We start from the raw sequence: 21,738 nt of genomic DNA on the forward strand, positions 1-21,738 counted from the left end.
CGTAACAGATACTCACACTTTATGTCCAAGTTCAGTGGATTGCTCTCGCCGTCGCCCTCTTGATTATTGCCGATGCACGTGTAAATCCCAGCTCTACTGCGAGTGACGCTTTGCAGCACCAGGCTCTGATTACTTATTATCGTTCCGGTCGTCGGATTGTGATACAGCGGATTGCCCTGCGAATGCGAAATCAAACGAGGGCGTGTTGTGTTTACTTGGCTACCGTGAATAAATTCGCGGACGAAAGATTCAGCGTGACAAACTAAATAATCCAAGGTACTCGAGTAATAAACTGCCCGAGTAATCAAATACAACGAACTTCGATTAAAAAGGAACAAAAGGAAATTGAGAGAATTTTATATTGACCAAAAAAAGAGCTTCTTGCCATATAATTAAAAAAATTTGCTACGTGAAATCGGCAAAGCGATGGTAAAAACAGATAAATAAGTAATAGATAAATAAAATCAAATAAATAAATAAATATGAAAGATGTAAATGGAGGAATAAACTAATATTACGCACTTTTCGCGCGCGATATTAAAGCGCGAAAACTGTATATTCGCGTTTCTCGCGAAGGTCTAAGCGATAATAAATCCCGCGTGAGAAATTCACGACGAGGAATGCTGACAGTTTTTCGATCTCTCTCGCGTTTCCTCGTCGTGCGCGCGACTTTCGAGACGATGAAAGCGGCTTTGAGTTTTCGCGAAACAAATTTTGTAGTCCTCGAACCGAGGGAATTGATTGGGATTTGCGTTTCTCCGATGTTTCCATGTAAACGACATTCGCTCGATAAGAATCATCGAAATTGGCTCGAACGGATATCAAAGTTGGAAGAATATTCGCAATAACTTTAATGTCGTAATACATATATATAGTTCTTTGAAGAATGAAATCTTTGATTCTTGTGCCATTTAAATGTATTTTCGGAATCTCTTTTGTTCCTTTACATTTTTTTTTTTTTTTAAATAAAATTGACCTATATCGACAATTTGTGAATTATTAAGAAGTGGAATCAATCATGTTATTTATCTTTAATTTACTTTAGAAGTAAGTAAACTTCAATATAACTATAATTTACGTTATTTAATATTAAGATATATTTAATATTGAATTTAGAAAATTTCAAAAAAGCTGAATGCGCTACAAAAAGAGGAATAATCAAAAATTACGTTTTAAAAATGTTTACACGGATATTACATGAATGTGTGTGTTCTAATGACAGTAAAAGAGAACTATGCTTTGTATCGTAGGATTAAAAATAAATTGAGAATGATTGAATGCAATTGCTTCCCAAATGGTTTAATTGCGACAGGGAATACCTTGATTTATATCTATGATTTATGTCATACCATCAGTTCCAAATCAATCGCGCGTATGACTTTATCATCGATAAAGGCAGAGCGTTCAAAACGAATGAAGGGATTAACACATTCGGGCATTGACGAATCGCATTCTTATTAAGCGTTGATAAAACGCGTCGATTTATATCTGTGCAGTTAAATCCACGCCGTGATTCTCGTCCCGCATCAATCAAGCGAATCATTCTACTAATAGCAAAGAAAAACATTGCGTACTCGAGCGGCTTAGAGTAAATACGGATAAAGTGATGCGATCCCAGTGGATTACCACTCATGAAAATTTCGATATCCGCGTTGCGATTCGCGTTAGAAATGTTGTACCAAAATACGCGGATTATTCTGATTTGGGGAAATATCCTTTATGTCCATTTACTCGTTAAATTATTTTTTTAATGGATTTTACGCGGACTATTAGGCGTTAAAAATTTCAAGTGGCTGAAAATTAAAAATTTCTCACTTTACTTTTCACAAGAGCTGTAATAAATTATTTAACCATCATTTGCGCGTACGCGTATTCTTTACTAATATATAAAGAGATGTTCGTTCTGTTGTTTGGAGTAATCGCAGAAATTACTGAAACAATTTGAAAACATATTTCACTGGATAGTGTAGATCTTCTTCATAGGCTATTAAGTTCAACGCGTCCGATAATATGTTTTTGAAATAGTAATTAATTCGAACACTGTTCAGATTTTATATTTGTATGTTAATTTAGATTTTATATTTGTACGTTACAGACAACACGTAAAGTTCGGGAGTGCCGTTGAAAGTATCGCGCGTACGAGTGCGGGAGTGCCGATAAAATAAGTATCGCGCGTGTTATCCCGACGATCTGAGAAGAGGAGGCCTGAGAGAGGCATCGGGCACAATCGGAGCAACCCTAAGGTGAATATATATCGTCATTTATACCAATTAATTATTAGAAATCATATTAATTCAGTTCATTTATGTGAATAATTTAAAAAAGAGAAACTTGGAGAGATTATATAAATACTTATATAAATCTTATAAAACGTTTCTACTTAAAAATTATTTTATATTTATATACATATAGTTTATTATTATTATGAACCAAATATAAAGTTCGACGCGTTCAATAATATTTTATAAAAATACTAATCAATTTAAATTGTGCTGTAATTTAGATTTTATATTTGTGTATTACAGACAACGTAGCTTGAATTACTCCGCTGTTGTACACCAGTGTCGGTGAGTGAGATGAACTTTTATTCAATTTTGAGGCAACGGATTTATAGATCGTAGTTGTAGATTGTAGACAGATTCGTTGTGCGTTTCAAAATAGGTAGACTAGAATGAATTAGATCAAACTTGTTTAGATTGGATTTTTTGATAGATGCATTTAATATACATATTACACATACAAGTGTAAATTAATTTAAAAAACGCGCTTGTAATTCATAAGAAAGGAATGACGAATTATTTTTTCGCGTTAAGCGAAGATCGTCTACTCCAACGTATAATAAGTAGTCGAATTTGTGTGTGAGACAAGGGAGAAATATGAAAATTATCTACCCAAAATGAAATGCTCGGGATGCGCGAAAATTTCTAATAGAACCGAACCATCCAAGGTTAATTACTATCCGAGGAAAGTCCGCTTTATATGCGTCCCGCACAGCGCGCGTTTCAGTGATACGAATCCGAGATCAAACACTGGAGTTTTCGGACGGAAGTTTATCGTGTGTCGCAGGTGCGCCCTACCGTTCCCTTATCTCGACGCGATTAAGCCTCGGCTTATATTATCGATTTCTGAACCGGATTCGTTATCTGCGACCCTACGTGGCGGGGGTGTGGACTCACGTTATGGCGCCAGGAAACCTTGTAAACCCAGGGATTGGACTTGATGTTGCACTCGAAGTAAACGTCGATACCTTCCCGAATAGCGCTCGAATTCAAATTGCTGCCAAGCTCGAGGGTAACCACAGGCTCGTCTGAAAACAGAATCAACATCAAAGCCGAAGCGCGAAATGCGCCAATATGAGATGCCGCTTTAATTACAAGAATTAATGCGTATTATGCCTACGCGTTCTACTATAGATGCTTAGAATTAAAAAAAAAATTGAAAATTAAAAAATTAAAAATGCTAGCATTTTTAAAAAGGGATGTTAAACATTTTAAAGTTCTGAACATGTCTCAGAAGCAATGGAAAAGTGTAATAATCGTTAAAGGTATTAATTTACTGCGTGTTTTAATATTAATATACAACACGGGAAAAAAAAATTAGCTAAATTTTAGCTGTCCATATATTGCAACGCTGAAATTTCGTTATCGTGCCTAAATAAGCCATAGCTTAATGGAGAATGTTATAGCTAAAAAATAGTTGTCATAGCTAAAATTTAAGCATGATAACTAAATTTCATGTGTAATATATGGACAGCTAAAATTTAGCTAATTTTTTTTTTCCATGAATCTATAACGCGCGATTTACTTTCTCGCTACTCGATTATATGGTGTAACATCGCGTCGTAAATAAATGGTCAACCACATCGGATGCCGGCGGATTTTCCCATCGAGAGAGTCTCGTCCGAGCGTTCGTTCAGTGGTATTATCTTTTCATGGAGAGGGAAAAAAATCGCGGTCGCGTATCGAACGTTACTTATGATTCCTTTCACTGCGAATCCGATAATTCCGCCGTTTCGCGCTTGCAATAAACGAGTAAATTTCCTCGCCCCGTCCGGAATTACTAGCGGACGCGTACTAATGGAAATAAAAAAAGAAGAACGAGAAAGAAACCGCGAAAAAGACGAGAAAATAGGACTGCCAAAGTATTCGAAATAGTGGAAACGCAACGGCGAAATCGAGTTGAATCTTCAGTACGGCGAATCGGCATGTGCCATTAATTTCCTCGCGAGCCTCTGTCTCTCTGGCTTTCCTTCTTTCGTGCCTCAGATCGGCTAGAGAAACTTTTATATTAGACAGTGAAATCACGACGTTAATCCTAGCTTGACTGCGACGTTTCGCGGCGATTCGTTTTGCAACTTTACGTATTAATGTCGCTGGAAAGTTACGGAGCTGCAATTTGAACTACGACGCAGAGGCGCATCGATGTTCGCCACCTCTCTTAATCCAGCATCCCCATCGAAAAATCAAATTCGGATATATATGATATAATCAATGCTAATAGATTTAAAAAAAAAAATATTCGAAACAAATTATCGAAGGTATAAAAGTATAAACGAACGAAATAAGTAATTTAGAAAATATCGCGAAATTAATCAATAATGTTGATTAGATATTTCTAGTGTTCATAAAATACGTAGAGAATTTTATATTAAATTTTTAAAATGTCGAATCAAAAAGAAATTGTCTATCTTTATAATCTTGAACCTTTAACTTTCGATTTGTAAATGTATAGAAAAAAAAAAATACAATGAAGTTTGAAAAATAAAATAATGCGATATTAGATTCAAACTCGACAATAAATGTTACATATTTCGCGCAAACAATCTTGCCGACGGCAACGGGATCCAAAGTAAAAGGAACGGCGTTAGAATTCTCGATTGAAATTGTAATGTTGACTTTGCAGCGTACGATATGCATGCGAAATGTGCTTGTAAAAATATTACGTCGATAGAAGTTTCCACTGTGCGACGCGCGGTCGCATACGCGACGCGAAATTGCGGGACACCCCGGTGCGTTTCTGTGAAAACACTCACGATATATATTGAGCTTCCATCCTTGCTCCATCTCCGACTCCGGAATATCTTCCACGCTGGCGCGACAGTAGAGGAACTTGCCGGCGTCTTCGATACTCGGCACGAATGTGAGGACGCTGGTTGTTATGTTGCCGTCAGGACTCGTCTGCCGGCGAGAATTTCATGAATTTAAAATAGTTTGCCGAACAATTTAATCATCACGATATGCATACACATCCCGGGAGCCATCGAATCCGCCGTCTGCGACGGATTGAATTAGATCGCGATGATTATGCCGGCATCGTTCAAACGATTTCAAAACTTCATTTTTCAACATCCTGGATTGAAATATTTCATCTTCTATTTGTATCTATTAAAAGAAGATTCCTAATCGGGTCAAAAAAAAATTATATATATATGTCATTTACTAATGAATATAGATTCTTTTTATTTTCTGCAATTTATAACGGAAATATGATATGCATATCGCGATACTCGTAAAAATAATTGTTTTCTCAGAACTTTTCCCGTTAGGGAGGTATTAATTTAATTACGTCAATTTTTACTTCCGAAGACTCGGAGAAGACCGAGTCGGGAAATAATTGCAGAGACATCCGGAGAGAGTTCTCCGGATGAATTTGTCTTGTGTGATTTACGTGAGTGCATTAAATCGTCGACAATCTGTTTTAAATCGTACCGTTTCCCGTGCATTTCGCAGTATCGCGTTCCCTTTAGACCACGTGATCTTCGGGGCCGGTCTGGCTCCGACAACCTCGCAACCTATCTCATAGGTCTTGCCGGCGCTAAGTGGACGGTTCTCTCCTTGAATCCGGACCCAGAGCGGTTTTACTGTAAAAGAGTGTGTGTGTGTATATGTGTGTGTCGCACTCAGTTTAAACACCCATCGAGATCCGCGTGTGAAGCTAATAGAAATTTTCCCGGTTGAAACTCAATTCGCGCCAAATCGATACGCAACGATCCTTAAGTCTCAATTTAACACGGAAAATTTTGAATAAAATTGCCTATAATTAAGAATTTGCAAATTTCTCATCATCCCAATTTATGACGTAGCGAATTTAATTACATATGTGCATATTTAATGCCATATTTTCCATAATATTTATAAGCAGTAATAATGCAGATAATAATGCAGTAATAATATCACATTATTGTGATTTACACTCATTAAATTTTTAATTAGAAATAATAACGTTGCACTGTCATTTATAATCTTTTCACGTATAAAATCTTTCATCAAAGATTATTTTTCTCTCATAATCGTTTTATAAAATTTATTCAATTATATAGTCTCTCGTTAATTTATTATGGCCCCCTTTTTATTTTCCAACTTTTATTAATTATTATGGTATGTTGATGTAATTAAAAATGTATTTTTGAATTAATAATTAACATAACAATACTGGCAACATACAGTGTGAATTTATAATATTTCTAAAAAATGACAAGAATGACATATCTATATATAATTGCTAATATGCTGATGCTAGTATTGTACTTAAAAAATATCTAATATTGTAAATATTATATAAAAATTTAATATACTTTTCTGACAAAATCGTTAATGGTATTAACTTTACATTATTAATTATTTGAACGTATTAATTTTGTACTACTATTTAAAACGTTTCAAAATGAACGATCTAGCGAATTAATTATTCTCATTGACATTTTTTAAAATGATTTTAATAAATTTATCAATTAAAAAAGCATACAATTATTTTGTGAAATAGAAAGAAGAAGAAGGACTCTTCCATCCAAAGAAATTACAAAAATGGAGACTTAATTATTCTCAAGATTTAATAAATATAAACCAAATACTATTCATGTTGAATATTGATGACTATGATGGCCATGATAAAGGAACTGAGGGATTGTGTGTACGTTGTTTCGCTTCAAATTAATCCGTAACTCGTCAGTAAATCGGTACTTACAATTCATATCGAGTGTCACCGAACTTGATATCGGTGCCAACACGTTGTTGTTCGTAGCTTGGCAAGTCAGAAAGGTGCGCAGATGTTCGCGGCCCAACTTTTCCAATTGCAGCACGTTGCGGACCCTTTTAGCATCCATGGTCTCGTAACTGTTATCGAGTAGAGAAGTCCCTTGCCACCATGTCACTCGTGGTTGCGGTCGCCCTAAAGAAACATAAGGGCTCCGCAGGATTCGACGAATATGCGTCGCTACTTTGTCGTTGCACTAATGGCAACGTCTATTCGGTGTGTAATCGCATTTCGACTTCAACGCCTCGAGCAGTCGATATAAAATTTTAAGCATTAGATATCAAATTGAAGTCTTTATAATAGAATCGTGCTAAAGTTTTTCCAAGAGGGAAAACGTAATTTACAACTTTAAAAAAACTTTTTTTAAAAAAACATGGGTGAACGAAATGATTATGTACATTTAATAGTTTCTTTTTTTTTAATAAAAAAATGTTCTTTTCAAAATCAGTTATCGAAAAATTTGATTATGATTCTATAAGAAATTCTATAAGAAATTATTTCAAATTTAAATAAGAAATACTGTTACGTGCTATTTTATATATTTTTTAAGCACAAAATTATTGCAAAAAATCCACCCAATTTTTTAATTTTGTTAATTTTTAATTTATTATAAAAAGTTTGACTTTGGATGAAAAAAATTCAATGAATGTAAGTAGCAAATCTTTGTATTCTAAAGATTGTATTCTAAAAGAAAATAACAAAGTTTAAAAAGTTTACTTTTCGAAGAAAAGTTTCGTTAACAAATAAAACTAAAACATCAAAAAGTGCAAAGAAAATATTTTTTCAAGAATATAATAAAAATAAAGTGTAAAAAAATATTACTATCTTAATTCTGAAGTCATGAAAATTTTATTAACAAATATTTAAGATACATTGTATAAAGTGTTGTATATTACGTAGTATCTTAAATGAACTTAGCAAAACTCTATTAGTATACGCGCGCGCGCGTATGAAACTTAATTACGCTATTAACGATCGAAAAATGAAATTTTCTGCATCATTAAAATATATACAATATATACATACAATATTCTTGCTTCAAACCAGCAGTCTCGATTTTTATTACGCGTTATGCCTCGCATAGAAAAAGGCATCGGCTCTTGTTCGAAATTCAAAACGCGACACGTGGAATAATGCGTTCGGCTGAAATGTCAAAGAAATCGAGCCGCACATTTGTTTCATGCGCGAAACGCGCGACCCGAGTGCTGTTGCGAGGCAACAACGAGACGAGACGTTATGGGAGGCGAGTGCATCGAAAGTGCACCGGCGCGTCATGCACTTACCACCGGCGGCGACGCACGTGAGATTGAGAGACACTCCTTCGCTGTACGGGCCGAGGATGTAATAGGGAATATGAGACCTTCCGCCTTCGTCCAATATGCTAAGCTGCTCCGGCGGTACTGTAATAATTTTCGCAATAAGAACCTCTCTCCGCATTCTCTTCCCTTTATTCGGGATGTCGGAGACATTCGAGAACAGAGAGAAGCTGGGGAGGTGAATCAATTTGCACAATAATGTGTATCGGCAATACGTGCGTCTAAGAAGACAAAACGCAGCGCGATTACTATATATTATGCAATAACGTTGAAAAATTCTCGATTAATGTATCGAAGAATGAGTATAAGCATGAATAATTTATTTGGAACGAATTCATTAATTCAACGTGACGGGGAATAAATATAAGGAAATTAAATGAGAAATGTGAAAAATTGTATAACTTATAGATAGGCTAAAGAAATGGCAAGCAAACTGATGGCGCACAGATACTGTTGTTAGCACGCTAACTGTTAATGAAGTCGGGAAAATGGCGGTAATTATTGTTATCAATTTCGCTCCGATCTGATCTTTGTAATAGTGCGCCACGTATATATATATATTCTGCAGAGGAGAATTTAGATAAAACCTTTTGTCCTTTTTTGCGATAAACTCTCCTCTTTTTTATAATAACACAACAGAATTTTATATATAAAAACAAACGATAAAACAGAGATATGCAAATGTGACTACTATTAATTACTTTCCCGTTAGGATTAACAGAGAGAAATAAATTGTCTGTACATCGGAGAAACGCGAGATATTTTTTTTAACAAAATGCATTTACTTTTTCTAAATTTCCCGAAGATCTGATTCGCGCGAAACTATATTATTATCCAGCGTTAATCGCGCGCGAGGCAAAAATTCGCGATATCGTTAATGATGGTAATAATATCCGCGTTGCAAATGCCGGTACGAGGAAGTGAGCTGAATCAATTTGTATGATGTATCAGCCGGCGCCGTCACTTGCCGTTTTAACCATTAAGAGGCGGATGTTATTTCTGAGATGAAAAATAAATTTTAATGCGCCGGTATAGCGGCGTCTATCCGCCCCGGTATTATCGGCCACGGTCACGTAGCCGTTCTTCCATTAAGGGTAACGTTATGCCATGCAAAAAAAAAAAAAAAAAAATTAAATGCAGGCACAGTTTCAACCGCGCGAGCCGAATAGTCGAACCGATCGAACTACGATTCGATGATAACGGCGTCGATTATATTAGAAAGCCGGCATGGAAAAGCGCAAATATCGAATTGATCAACCCGGTGTATCGTACAATTCCCACGTTCCAAAACTCAATTCTCGGGAATTTCCGGCAAATGGTTATTCGTCGAATAAAATATATCCGGAAAAATTTTGTTAAAAGTTAAAATTTTAAATTTAAAAGTTAAAAGCTTAAAATTTAAAAATTTAAAGTTGTGTATATATATATATATATATATATATATATATAGAACAAGGGATTTTCGAGAGAATGATTAAATAATATGAAAATTACGGGTTTATTTTTCGTTATTTAACTTAAACTAGAATTTTTTAAATTCGAACTGTGAAATGCGACGAGTATGGAAAATTATTTAAATAAAAATAATACGCACATTAGGATTATTTTTAAAATATTTTTAAATGACTCATTATACGCGAATTTCCCCCAAAATGATCAGATCAGATATTTTCAAGAATTATAATAAAAAAATCGAAAGGGACGTATGAAAAAGTTATAGAGGAACGTGCTTCGCTCTTTCCATTGACGGGCGCATCTTGCATTCGGTTTATTGTGGAATATCGTTTAGAAACTTACTGATGACCGTCAGATTGACTTTGCTGTTGCGTGTCGGCGACTGCTTGAAATCAACTCTGCATCTGTAAACAGCCGCGTCGCTCTCGCGAACCTTTTCCAAGGTGAGCTTCGCGGGTGTTTCGGTGTGCTTGAAGAAGGCACGTTTTTCCAGGCTCTGATCCTGCCAGTGATCCCCATTTTCCAAACTATTCCTCCCCCTCAAGTCGATACTGCAATAAAAATCCATTGAAATTTAACCAAACAAATTTTTACTTGCCTCAAATTATATGTATATATATTTTTAAAATAAAAATAGTTACTTTTTTGTGTCACAATAGTTTTAATGTTATCAAATCGTACGTACCTATATGCAAAATTCTGAATAACCGTAATTAGCGGATAAAAGTATCTTAAATATATTTAAGGCTTCTCGTGAAGGAACGCGAAGGAAAGTTTGTATTATAAAAGCCATAAAAAGCTATAAATAAGGAAAGCTCTTCTTCTCTTTTTCTCTCTCTACCTCCTTCAATACTCGCTAATGCGCGTCATCGCGTTTCTTGGATAGGCGGACGCGCGTACAGAGGGAAACTTTTATATTGCCCCTATTAAACTCTCACGAGAGACGGTCAATCGAGAAAAATGCTCCGACCGAAGAAAAGTACAGAGTCACGCAGGATTCTCGCAGCACTTTGCCCTCTAATATCGGCCCTTTTACGCCGGCGCGCTGCCCTCGCAGAATTTCTATCGGCGAGCAGAAACGAAGCTAACTGAATTTATGCGGCGTCGTTGCTACAAAGAAATTTGCCGAAGAAATTTGCGACGGATCGGGGGGTCGTAATGAAATTCCTCAGCAACTTTTCCTCGAACTCATTATTGTGCTTCAGCGAAATTTTCGACGGAGCTCGGATCGGGGATATTTAACATTAAGGATGTAATTTCTCCTCGAATAACGTTTACATATTATTGCCCTGCGTATATACATTATGTGTGAAAGTTTCTTTTGTACAGAATGTCCTTGGCGCTTCATCCCTTCGCGACAGATTCTAGAGTTATGATTAGATCACAGAAAAAAAGGAATTCTTGATTCAAGTATATTTTTATTCTTGAACGCTATTTGATTGATTTAAGCATAGAATGCTCTTTGTAATCACAAATTTTTATTTGCCTTAATAATAAATAAGTTTGTGTGAAGTATATTTTATCTTTAAGATATATTCTTGTTTTAAAAATCGCATATGATAAAAACAAACTTAGTCACATTTGAACTGTTAGAATTATTACATATACTTGAAAGTACCGCTTATATCCGGTGCTCACTTGTCACTTGTCCTTGCAATATTTATAAGTAAATTTCAGTTTCAACCAAGAATATTTTGCACTTTGTTTTAAGAATAAAGAATCCTTTATCCAAAATTATTTATGTTTGGCGCTATTATAAGGATAAAATATACTTGAATCAAGGCATATTTGCATTCTTTCAAGGATACTGTTTTTTCTGTGATGAAATCGAGAGCTTAAAGAGCGAAGTCCACTTTGCATGTCCACTTCAAATCGAGTCAATTTACTACTTTTTAAGCATTTTAATTCGAGATATTTCAAACATTAAAAAAGATTATTACACAAGACCACACAGATAATATTAAAAAAAAAAAAAAAAAAAAGTGGCGATTTCAAGATTCGTCAAAGTTATAAAAATTACACTTGGCGAAAACAAAGATCCTAAAAACAATTGAAACGATTATTTCGAACAATTAAGACAATTGTTGCTAATTTATTCCTCTAATTCCGCTGAATTATATTCGCTACGCAAGAAGATCCAGAGCGAGCGTGTATTCGTGGTAATAATTAACCGCCATAATTTCCTTATCTCCTTAAACGTGTACGCTTCTAATGCGCGATTCAGTTCTTGGTAGTGTCTCGTTGCAGTTTCTGTGACTCTGTCAACGTTACTAGACTACGGCGTCAGTTATATGCCGTTATCGCGAAACTTTTAAACGTGCCGGGGTCGTGACATTGTCTGCATATCGGCAGTCATATTTTCCTTGAAATTTTCAACAATCGCGACATCCATTTTGCAAACGTACGCGAGAACTTTGCATAACTAATCCCCCGGCAAAAAAAAGTTATAATTGAAAAAAATAAAATAATACAATAACACGATCCATATATTCTCTGTATTAATAATATTGAATACTGCGTGTGACATAAATATTTTATTGCAAAGTATACCGGGAAGAGTAGGATCGTTAAATTCCTTGTAGATTTGATCCCATCACGAAATTATGAATTTGACAAATTGTGTATCAGAAAAAGATGATCGTACAAGATAACTTCCTCGCGAGATAAAAACTTTCACAAACTCTTTAATTGCGCGTTTGCTCCGAAAAGACGAGGCGTGATGTATTCGACATAAAAGTATCCTTTCTCCATTCCCGAGGAAAAGAAAGAATCACGACAAGGCGAAACAATAGTTACACACAGCGCCAGCTTGAATCGACAATCGGAATTGATTTCGTTGGATGTAAAATAGCAGGTGTGACGAATGCTGCACCTGCTCAGACGCGAATGCGTCCCAGGGGCGGCGACAAGAGAAAGAGAGAGAAGAGTATACGCGCGATATATGTATATATATGTACGGAGCAGTTTTCTGAAACCGGTCCCTGGAGGACGTTCCGGTATACTTTTATATGACCCGCCCCGGTTCGCCAAGGTGAGTTACATCGTCAACCGAGCGTGCGAAAGCGTACTCTCCTCGTTCATCCGGAGCATTTTCTGCGTCTTCGACTTTTCTCTCCCTTTCCTCCTCCTCAACCCCCTACGATCGAGGCGGCGAATTAAGTTAATGAAAAGGGACACCGGGGTGTCGCGATAAAACGATGTTCGCGTACGGCTCGTAATATTCGATAACGAAGTGTGCACATTGCAGTTATCATTTTGTTATCTTCGACACGCCTCTTCGAGCCGCGATTATCACGCACGCGGTATATTTCTGAAATAATCTTGAGCCACTTTAGATCCGGATCTGATTTTCGGGAACAATTTGCGATATACGGAGTATAAAAAATAAAATACAAGGAAGACTCGTGTGAAGCGTAAAATTGAACCGCGGATTCATCCGAATCTTCTTATGCATATCTGATGCATTCTGCGGGGTCGCGTTTAGGCACAATTTTCGTGAAACAAGACGGAAAAGTCCGTCGTCTTTATTTTAATGAAGAATCTAATTTGTAGGTCGCAAAGTCATAGTTGATCAACATTATAATTCCACATTGTGGATACGGTTTACGAATGCGTTTATCTCTCACGCGGACGTTTCATCAGACGTGAATGCAGGACGAATGGAATAATCGCATGTTGGGCACATGCAAGTCCATACAAAGGATTACTGCCCTGCAAACAGATGAGGAATGCTTATCACGTATGCGCACGTCATGCTTTTGCATTTCCTTTGTCAACGTTGCAACCGTCACTTTGACGTTGCCTCCGAACTGTTATCGATAATCTCCTTTAATTATTCGCGCAAAGAGAGAAAGTCGGCCGCAATCATTTCGGGAGAGGAATGGAATTACGTGACAAAATTGTGACCTTTTACGACCGGTCTATACTATATGTAGCGGAAAGAAACTTATTAAACGTCAATTAAAACTACCGCGGATCTTTACTCTCTTTCATTTGCAAATTTTTTTTCACCGATTCGCGCTCAATTTTCTTTCGTTCCAACGAAAGGTTTTGCAACAATTGTTTTAGCTAAATTAGACCGATTCGTTTAAATTTAAATCTTTAATAATCTCTCCATATGTTCCATATGAATAAATCTTTCCATATGTAAGTTTCGAGATTAATTTATGTATGGAACTTTGTAATCTCGTACCAAGAGAATTTTTCGTTCTTTGGCTCAGTTGGCCGATTTAGAAAACACCATATTTATATTAAATCTTCAAGTCGTTAATCTACGAATGAGAAAATTAGATTCGATCAAACCACTTTCGAAACGAATTCGATCCATCACATTACGTATATGAAAAAAAAATCATTTTTTTCTGACAATAATAGTCGCTACGAGTGTTTCCTTCCTGCATCCGTATAACAACTCGTTCGCAAGAACGAGGATCGATCAATTTGCTCGAGAATCGGGGAGGACGAGCGTTTGAAAAAAACAAAACCGCCGTGGCGCGACGGAGGGAGCACTTCGTCACGGGTCGAAAGACTCTCAACTTAATAAAACTGCGAAAAAAGAGTAAGACAGGGAGGAAGATGAAGATGGAGAGAGAGAAAGAGAAGATCGCCAGCGGGTAAATGCGATAGACGCGGGCGATATGGCGTATTGTGTGCGCGCCAAAAGAAATAATATCGTATCCATAATTTCGCTCTGGAATACCTTTAAGCCCCCGTCACAATTCATATATCAGAGTCAAGGCTCTGGAAGAGGAATAGGGAACGAGGCGAAGAGAGAAAGGAAAGGCAGCGAGAAATAAAGGGCAGCAGCCAATTCGCTATATGGACCACTCTGAAGGGAAACACTTCGCGACATACACGCTAAGTGTGTCACGAAGTTGGGTTTTCCCGCTGATCCATCCCTTTCTTTCCTCCTTCTCCAACGTCGCGGGAAAAGAGATGGGATTCCTGGCTTCGTCCTCGTTTCTATGCATAAAACCGCGATATCAACTCTTCGGAATAAGAAAATCGGGCGGCAGCAACTCGGAAGGAGGAAAGCCACTGGGGGATGCGTGGATACTTTAATCCCTGTTCTTAGTGTTGTGTCGGGCGTGAGATTAACTCTTCCTTTTCCCATTCCCTAACAGCCAAAAGAGGATGTCCTCTGGATATCCTCTCCGAATGTCTTTCGGATATATGCTGTTAGGGTTGTTTCGCAACAACGTCCGGGCGTGTTTCTCGCGAATTTATTATTATTATTATTTTAGCAGCGATTTTAATCGAATTACGTAATTTCGCGTTTCCCCTTTTTCGCATGCGTATATATTAATCCTCTTGCGCGTAGATTTTACGCATCGATTGCGCGCGTCGGTTGCCAAGCAACGAATACATTATCAAGATCAGTGCGCATCGGCTTGCTGCACAACGGGATAATTTCGGCAGCGTGTACGTACCTATAGAGTGTATGCTTAATGCATTACTCGACCATTCATAGTCAATAAGCGGAGTATAAAGTAACGCGCGCGTACGTTTATACTCCTCGCAAAAACATCCGCGAAATTTCAAACGTGATATGCACATATAAATCCCGCCGGCAAATATACAACATAATAAGTCAACAATCCGGCAAAATTGGCAGTAACTACCGAGACGCGAAACTCTGAACGAGGTTACGAGATTCCAAAACATGCGATATGCGAATTAATTGCATCGGACATCGCGTATTTTCATTGTAAAACACGTGTTTGCGTAAATACTAAATGCAAGCTCTCTCTTCCTGCCTCTTTAAATTTCTGCATAAGTTAATCGCGCGATTAAACCGGCTTGAAAAAAAAAGAAAAAAAAAAACAAACACGTAGATGCGAGAATTCGACGCAGGATTCGAATTTTCCGGGATAATCGTGCTTCGTTTACGAAGAATACGCGGATGGCACTTGAATTCTCAAATTGGCGGAATCGCGCAGTCGAAATTGCAGCCGCGGCGAATTAATTAATTCTCCGAGGGAGTTTAGCGTACGTTAATTTTTTTCCTTTGAAAAGAGGGGAAAAAACGGCAAACTAATATCGAGCCGTCGAAGAGGAAGCCCTTGAGCGAATTGCAAGACGTAAGACAGCGCTTAACAGAAAAGTTTTTTCATTTCAACGAAAACAATCTCTTGTAATGTACCGGTAGTTTTCAGAAGATTGGACACGGTAGCAGTAAAAGGAACAGATTAAACATTTATAGGATGTCCACTTCCGTCGTATTATCGTTACTTTATTATTTACATCCGTTATTTTCTTTTATTATTATTTTATTATCTAATAAAATGATTGTGCGATAGATCGTATATATCATTATGTGTGTGTGTGTTTTCTGCAACGATAGACATGTCAAAAGCGCTTTCGATAGGAAGAGAAAATGTTAAAATCAAAAGTCATGAACAATATGTCGTGAGAAGAAAAGCTGACTAATAAAGGAAAGCTGACGAAAAAATGATACTTTTGATACTAACAAAAAATATGGCATTTTTTCCTTGACGAGGACAGCTTTTCAAAAATTACGCGAAACATCAAAGTTTGAATAATGAATCGAAGAGCTGTGATGTGAAAAAATTTAATACACAAATATCGCATATCGTATTAAAACACACATGTCTCTTTATATATGAAAATAATTTTTTTCTACATCTCAAATAGAGAACTTGCATAATATTATAATTACGTATTATTTTTTTGCGTGTAACACATATGTATGTGATATGTCTTCTATGCGATAGTAAGTAAATCTAATTAACGAGAGTGATGGTAAACACGATTTGATATCATTACCATATAATTATTATTGTGTCAAGACGGTCATTTGTATGTCGAGGGTCGGTCAATTAACGTTTCTGCTACAGACGCGATTCGCTTTGATTTGACGAACATCGCGTCGGAGGGAAACGTTCTCCTTCTCCCTAACTGGAACATCGAGCGATTTTCCTGCAGTTCTGATGTGTCACTTTCCGCGGCGCGGAATGTAAATTATGTCTGTCTTTCTGTTTGAGAGGCATTTCCATTTGCGCGAATTAAGTTGAACGCGGAACAAACGGAGAAGAGTTCGTTTTCTCAACTGACTCGAGTATATCCCGCGCATAATCAAGGCCGCTCTGTCTTAAGAAATTGATAAATCTCATTCGGAAGCAATTACCGTTGCAATTATTCTGCTAATATTATTTATACGCCAAAAGATCACCTCTCGGCAAAATTATATATAAAAATTTCTCTTTCATTTCGAAATTGAGTCTTCGAAATTTTACACACATTTTATACATAAATTATACGCTCTTCTATCATATGTGCACATTAATCTCTAGGTCATAATTGTATAATCTATTTACTTTCCGTAACATCGAGTATTATAAATCGGGAGCAAGTCTCAAAGGCGCAATTTATAACCCACGTTCGTTAGTTCCATTTCTAGTTGCTTGTTAACTGGAATAAATAAATTTGTCGCCATGGGAGAATAGTGTTACACATGCGAGATTACATTTATACTTATAATCACGCATTGATAAATGAAAAGTATAATACGCGCGACTTTGTTCCCATAATTATTATCCCGTGTATTACAATGCATCTCAAATTCCTGTGTCGTATAATTCGTCTTTCATATATATCATACCTGACATTATCATTCTACATACCATAAGCGCTGCATTGCGATGTTAAATACGTGCGACAGAATTATTATGCTAGATATCTAAATCGGTCTCTGAAATGCGTTCCAAGCGAGATACAAAAATTGACAAAAATTCGCGACGCGGTGTTATTTTATTACGATATACAAAATGCGAATTAAAATTAATTTGAATTAATATAATTCATAAAAAACTTATCGACTAATAACTTTCGCTGTAAACAGCGGAAAGAAATTTCCGCATTATCTCCCGTGTGAATAAGGAAAAGTTTAATTTAATGTCGCGCGAGAAAGTTTGACATTTTCGAAATAACAAACCCGGCGCGAAAAACTTAAATCCTTATGGTAATTTTCCGAGCGAAGTTAGATATCAAAATACGAGAATCTACGAATAATCTTGGCAGCGCCAAACGCCGCTGTAATAATAATGAGAAAGCGCGCGGCTTCGCGGTTTCCGTTTTACGCTCGAAAAGCGAGAACGATATTGCACGCGATCAACATAAGAATGAATGTCTCTCGCGAGCGCGCGAGAAAGGGGAGGAAAAGAGAGATGGAAGAGAGAATTTACCTGTATATCGGTGCTGTATCCGCCTCCTCCTTGTACCAAATAACTAGGTGCAGCTTGTCCCCCGAGAGCGGCGGTTTCACGTCGCACGGTAGCTGAGCAATTCCTCCTACCACCGCTTCCGCATCTGTCATTGTCACTGTAATGACAAAGTCGGGTCGAGAGTCAGGCCAAGATCATATAACCGGAAAAACGTGGTCGGAATACACGCGGATCCGACGTCACAACCCTCTCGGCTAATCCGCTACGCTATTAATAGACTAGATTCTAGCGCCCGGTAGATATTTCGCTTTCGGGCCCCGATTTAATCCGCGTATTCGCGAGATCATTCGTGCGCGATTTTCTTCTAAGCCGCGGGATCTCCTCTCTCTCTCTCTCTCTTTCGAAAGGTATCTCCGATATTTTACCGGGGATTGCATGTATCTCCCGTTCGCGCGAGAAACGTCACGAGGGAACGTGTTTCCTCTTCCCGGAAGCGAGCATCTCTTTTCGCTTTAAATCGACGTATACCTGTAGAGCGTCTCGAGATGCGAATAGACGTATTTCCTTCTCCTTGTTTTTCCTTCTCCCATCAATTATTCAATAATACGTATATAATATATGAAGTATTTCCCTTCGAAACATTTTTTTACTCCGACCACATAAAATACCCCTCTTTCGTAATGAAATATAAACTGTTTGTTATATCGAGTTTTGTCCGATTGTTCCGATCAAAGTTATTTAATTTTTATTGTAAAAAATATGTGTGGTAGGGAGGAAAAATATTTTTTTTTTTTTCAATTAATTTTTCGAAAAACAATTTGTTTCCAAAAACGATAAATAATTACACTGTTATATCGTATAATATTTTGTGACAGATACGGTAAGAATTTAATTTGGAGATGTCACGTAAAAAAGAAGTAATTTTAATTAGATCTTAAAGGAGCTCGTTCACTTTTTCTAGAAATAGAAAAGAATATACATTTTCAATTTTTTGCACTCTTTAAAAGTATATATCAATTTGAAGTAAAAGAATTTTTGTCTTGGGACTTTTTTTCTCTTATTACAAACAGCGGGTCAAGATGCAAAGAATTCCGGATTCGTAAACTCCGAGAGAAGAATTTAGTCGAGAAAAGAAAAGTCTAGGAATTGGACTGTGACTTAATCACAATGAGGAGAACTCGGTTCACATTTCGATTACTCTGATATTTCTAAAGTTCTAATTATCAGAAGGTTTCGGAAAAATTTCGATAACAAGCGGAAACTCTATAGGAATCACGTTTCATAATTTCAATGCAAAAAATTATCCCTTTTTTACTCAACTTTTATGAATTTAAATATAATCATAAAATAGAAAAAAGTCGTAATTACAGAAATTTGGTTAACGTATACGATTCCATTTAATAATCGTAACATTAGCGACCATACCGAACGAATGACCTCGTGACTTTTATTCTATAGAATAAGCGCGTGAACAATGATATATCAATTTCCACGAAAATGCAGAGCGCATTCGAGGATTGAGAAAAATGATGCAATTAAGATCGTTAATCAAATGTAATTGTATCAATTAATCATACTATTTTAATAGCAAAGTTAGTTTGGGATATGATCTGAATGCATAATTTTAACCAATAATTAAATTCAAACGGAGAACAGAGATATCGCGCTTGTGGCAGATTTATTCCTGATGCAACCTGCAAAGTGACACTTTGTTGTCAGCATTATATAACTTAATTGCTTTATGTAACGCTCAAGTTTTTGAAAGTAGATGAATCGGAAAGAGTATATATAATAGTCTGTTTCGCAAGAATCGATGACGTAAAAGACAGAAGAAATGTAATTTGAATAAATATTACAATAAATCACACATTTGATCGTATAATAATTTTTCTCTAAATACACGCGCATGAATTTTCTATAGCAACTTTCCGAACAATTCAAAAATTCAAAAACACACTCTCTCTTTATATAGGTGCTCGTCTATGCGTGCTTTTTTCGAGTGAATATCGGTGAAATTCTGCCGAAAATGTTTAATGATCCGTACGTTGCGCCGCGTCGAGTGGGCGGGAGCGCTCAGTAGCTCTCGTATAATAGTGACCATGGCATCTGGTTATAATTAATGCACGATCAATTAATTTCGTTCCTTGTTTTACGCCGTCAACGACAAATTTACCGGATCATCGTTCCGCGGCCAACGAATTTATGCGCGTTTTATCGCGCGCCCATAAAGCCGAATGCACGCGAATCTATTTTGCGAGCTTCCGTAATTGGTGGCCGATATGACGCGGACGAAATCGCGGCGATAATTGGCGATCACGTGTCTCGTCGGGCGCGAGGGTGTAATCGGGTACAATCGCGCGTCGGGATATATGTATATTTTTGGAGAGGAAGAGAGTTTCTTCTGAAATTGACACATGTGCATATATGTATGTACATGCGCGTGTGAAGTTTACACATATAACGATTCGTGTTTTCGCCACGTTACTATTCGTTAGCGCGCGAAATGTTGCCCCTATTTGCCTTTCAGCTTTATTTATCGGACACGGAGAACGCATTAAAACGTGCATATCGAAATAAGTATAAAATGATCACGTTCCCGCGGACGCTAATAATGCGGTGTAATTGGATCGCGATTTCGTTCCTTCTTTTTTTTTTTTTTAATTTTTTCTCCGACTCTTTGCATCAAATTATACGTTATGTGTTCCGTGATGCAAAAACAGAGGGTACAGGTTGAAAATAGAGGGAAAAAGTACTCGATAAATTCATCTCTTTATCATTGAATTGCGATGTCAAAGTAAAACAGGACGTATTAAAATACATGCAATATACGAAAATATCTTGAATAGTGACGGCAAGTAAATTTTATCTTTCCTGATGCGGGCAAACAAATTTGGGAAAGACAAAAGATACTACAGACATGTAAATCAGAACTAATAAATAATCTCATCTCGCGTTCTCAAAAATATACACGGTCAATGCGCCAAACAAAGTTTCTCTCTCGCTCCTCGGCAGAGTATCCTGTGCCCTTTTTTTTTTTAAACCCGTGATATACTCGGGGCGACGTTTCGAAGCAACGACATCGGCGGGCTATTTATTGCAAACGCTCGGCCAAGCTCTGCCCAGGGATCGCGCGATCTCCATTTTAAATGTAATCCCGCAAAAGTATACGGCCGCGCGGTACATCGATAATGGTAACTGTAATCAAACCGTAGGACGAAATTGGGGCCGATCAATTTTGAGTACGGCTGTATTTTAATAGAATCGATGCCGCGACGGCTATCACTCGGCGCGCTTGTGACGTTTTCGACGCCGGAGATTTTTTTAAATTCAATTTTTATCCTTTTTTTTCCCCGTATATGTGGCTTCGATCGCGAGACGCGGTCACATTTGAATACATAATTGACAACTTTTTTTTTGTCTCTCGCTTCACTCGCGTTTGATCCTCTCCTCTCCCGCTTTGTGTCTTAAACCTTCTTCGCGTATTTCCTTCCGATTCATCAGCCAATAAAATGCCATTTAATTTCGATGTATTAAAAATGAGAAAAAAAAAGACGACACGCGAATATATAAAACTGCGATGGGGAACATTAATGAAAATGTCGATATCAATTTATGTGTACTCGTAGCATCTCGTCTATTATTTATTTACCTTTCTCTTTGTGCGCTTATCGATTACTGGACATACAGAATGCCAATCTCCGTACGTTCGAAATAACATATAAATTATCGCTTTGAAATTTGTTCTCATTGTT

The 21,738-nt window shown here is 37.0% G+C and overlaps 1 protein-coding gene across 1 annotated transcript in view; it reads right to left on the bottom strand.

Annotated features, from left to right (window-relative positions):
• The window catches only part of LOC114945936 (protein turtle homolog B), a 242,142-nt gene that overhangs the window by 31,281 nt on the left and 189,123 nt on the right, over positions 1-21,738 (bottom strand). The window contains 8 exon segments of the mRNA XM_085481491.1: positions 17-176; positions 3,177-3,307; positions 5,033-5,177; positions 5,709-5,860; positions 6,964-7,167; positions 8,316-8,432; positions 10,146-10,354; positions 18,008-18,143. Coding sequence (XP_085337617.1) covers positions 17-176; positions 3,177-3,307; positions 5,033-5,177; positions 5,709-5,860; positions 6,964-7,167; positions 8,316-8,432; positions 10,146-10,354; positions 18,008-18,143 — 1,254 coding nt within the window.

Source organism: Nylanderia fulva, unplaced genomic scaffold, assembly GCF_048542155.1.
Source record: "Nylanderia fulva isolate GAGA-0341 unplaced genomic scaffold, ASM4854215v1 Scaffold18, whole genome shotgun sequence".
Lineage (NCBI taxonomy): Eukaryota > Metazoa > Arthropoda > Insecta > Hymenoptera > Formicidae > Nylanderia > Nylanderia fulva.